Genomic DNA, 3,059 nt, shown 5'->3' with positions numbered 1-3,059 from the left:
TAAGATTAATACATGATAATTTTTAGGCATGGTGTATTTATCAAAGATAGCAAATATATCAATTAATCTTTGATATCGATGTTGAAACTCCGCGACGTATCAACAGATATTTCAGTCCTCTTCTTGCAGTCAAATAACAAATATCCTAGCCATTAGTTACACAGTATCACCAAAATTTTCAGAAGCAGAAATTAGTAATCTACAGGCACAGATTCAAGAGCAACATTCAGCACAACAAACAGCCCAGGAAACAATGTTTTATGTTTATTGAGAGAGTGATTGATTTCAAATCCTTATGAGTATAGGATCCGTGTGGTATGGAAATCACACAACACAAGAATATTTGAGAAAGTAAAACTTAGCCATGACCATTTCTAATCAGAGAACTACAAAAACAATTCATGAAAGAAAGAAAAAAAGAGACAAAATACACAAATTCCAAGCGCAAAACATTCACTTAATCAGCTCTTGATTGACCAGCACGAGAGGAGAGAATAATACCAACAATAAGTCCATAAAGGGCAAGTGCTTCGGCGAAAATTAGAATGAGAATCATCCCAACAAAAAGCTTAGGTTGTTGTGCATTGGCCCTGCAGAAGACAATACAATTAGATGCTTCTATTCTAAAGCTTTGTTTTAACCAGAAGATTTGAAGTTGAATATGAATGGCACACATCAAAAGCAAGTTGTAAACTATTCACAAGAAGAAACTAAACCCGTGGAAAAATTTATGGAAGCAAGTAAGCAACTCAATTCAAACTCAAATGACTGATTGAAAAACAGATCCAAAAGCGCAGATGAATCATCTCTCTAGTTACTGTAACAAGAGACAAAACTTTGCTTGTTTTGCAAAGACTCTTTGTAGTGTAAATATCAAAGGATTAATAACAATGGTGATGCCATTAATCTGTTCAGGGTTTGAAGCATTAAACCATTAATACAGATCTGAGGCAGAAAATAATCAAGCAGGAACTTAGATTCAAAAACCATAGATGTAGTCTTATTTGATAACCATTTCGTTTTCCATTTTTTATTTTAATATGTAAGATTATAAACACTACTCCTACTTATAGGTTCTTTGTTTAAGGCCTATTTCCTCTTAATTTCTGAAGATGATTTGTATATTTCTTAAATACAAGAGTTGAATTCTTAGCCAAAACCCATAAACAAAAACAAATTTTTAAAAACTATTTTTTTTTTAGTTTTCAAATTTTGGTTGATTTGTAAAAGCACTGGTAAAAAGTACCTACAAAGCAATAAATCTAGAGGTGGAAGAGGTATTTATAAGCTTGGTTTTCAAAAACTGAAAGCAAAAAATCAAATGGTTATCAGACAAGACCTTAGTTATCAACTTTTTATACATGTTTTCAAAAATCAAATTAAGTTTTGAAGACTAAAAAGAAAGAAAGAAAAGTAGTTTTTGGTTTTGTTTTTTGAATTTTACTAAAAACTCAAATGTTTCTTTTCAGAAAAGTGAAAATCGGAAATAAAGGAATTGAAAGGAAACAGTAAAAATTTCAAAAACAGAAAACAAAAAAGATTTGAACTTCAAGTTTTAAGTTCAATCAGATTTAGAAAGACTTCAATCCCTAACCAATTAGGTCAGAATATATTTAACTTTTAAACTCATTCTTAACACAAGCATCCCATCCCACAAACAATCCTACTACTTTACTTGAAAATGGCGACATAGATTCTGATAACAAAGTTTCAATCAAAGTACCTTCACTGAAGTTCCGTAAGAAACGAAATTAAGCAAGACAGAAGTTTCCACAATACCTATAAATCTACACTACAGATTAACGGATTAAAATTCCCATCAGCTCGAATACATTAAAATAAAGTACCTAACACCCGCATCGCCGACGATGCCGATAGCCATGCCAGCAGAGAGACCGGCGAGGCCGCAAGCAAGACCAGAGGAAAGATGAGCGTAACCATCAAAAAGGTAATAAGATTTAGCCTTCGGGTTAATCCCCGTACTAATAATCACAGCAATAATCAAACCATAAATACCCAAAACTCCAGCCATAACCACCGGAACAATCGACTTCATCACCAATTCCGGCCTCATCACTCCCATTGACGCCACACCAACCCCGCTCTTCGCCGTTCCGTAGGCGGCTCCCATACCTAATTAACAAAAACAAAAGACAATCCAATGAAGATCCATAAAAAGAGAGATGTGATCAATTGCATAGAAAAAAATGTTCTTACAGGAGAAAACCAGGGCCGCAGCGGCGCCGAGAAAGCCAAAGAAGGGTGCCGTTTCATCACCACTGAACGTTGACGACATTTTTTCCGGTTTGGACAGGGAAGAAGAGGATCTCCGATCAGATCAGATCTGAAGCTTTTTTTTTTTTTTTTTTTTTTCTCCTCTCCCTGATTTTGAGATACCCAACTCTTTTGTTTTCGCCCTTTCTTATGTCTTTTGATTCTATAAAATCTCTCCACGTTATCTGGAATATCGAATAGGAAGACGAAAAGCAAAACCTTTATACCTAAATTTTAGAGATAAATCTATCTTTTTTTTCAATGAAAAAATAATGTTTTTTTTTTTAAGAAAAAAAGAAAAATATTTTTAAAAAATAAGTATAACTCAACTCACATAAAAGTATATCTTATCAAGTTCGAAATTAGAGATTTGATTTATATGTTATCAGAGAAAACATAGATTCAAGGAGTTTTTTCTATTATTAACGTGATACTTTCTTTTTATTTATTATTATAGATTTTATTCTCATCTTTTGAACATATGAGAACTAATAATTATGAAGTTATAAATTAGAGCAATCTCTCTCTCAAGTACACAAAGATGAAGTGTAAAACTAAAAATAATCTTCGTTTGTAGTGGCAAATGGATTGACCTAACAATCATGAGTGCAAGTGAAATTTTGAATATCCAATCTTTTAACGGATATAAATGTTTACCATTTTAACTTATGTGAAGTCAATTCGTCTCTCAAATGCTTTGATAGTTGATTAGTGAAAGTAATTAAATAGTAACATTAACTTTTTTTTTTTTCAAGGAAACATAGAAATTAAGTTGGTTATTAAAA

At 32.4% G+C, this 3,059-nt stretch overlaps 1 protein-coding gene across 1 annotated transcript; it reads right to left on the bottom strand.

Moving 5' to 3' along the window:
* Positions 1–246: 246 nt before the first annotated feature.
* Positions 247–2,504, bottom strand: LOC120075971 (V-type proton ATPase 16 kDa proteolipid subunit). The gene is made up of 3 exons (XM_039029734.2): positions 2,218–2,504; positions 1,848–2,133; positions 247–590 (listed from the first exon to the last, which is right to left on the bottom strand). The coding sequence occupies exons 1-3, from the start codon at positions 2,294–2,296 to the stop codon at positions 458–460; spliced, it is 498 nt and encodes a 165-aa protein (XP_038885662.1). The 5' UTR covers positions 2,297–2,504; the 3' UTR covers positions 247–457.
* Positions 2,505–3,059: the final 555 nt, after the last annotated feature.

Source organism: Benincasa hispida, chromosome 4 (genome assembly GCF_027475165.1).
Source record: "Benincasa hispida cultivar pf3 chromosome 4, pf3_genome.v1.1, whole genome shotgun sequence".
NCBI lineage: Eukaryota > Viridiplantae > Streptophyta > Magnoliopsida > Cucurbitales > Cucurbitaceae > Benincasa > Benincasa hispida.
Note: the sequence above shows the minus strand (reverse complement) of the source record. Positions and strands in the feature narration are given on the sequence as shown.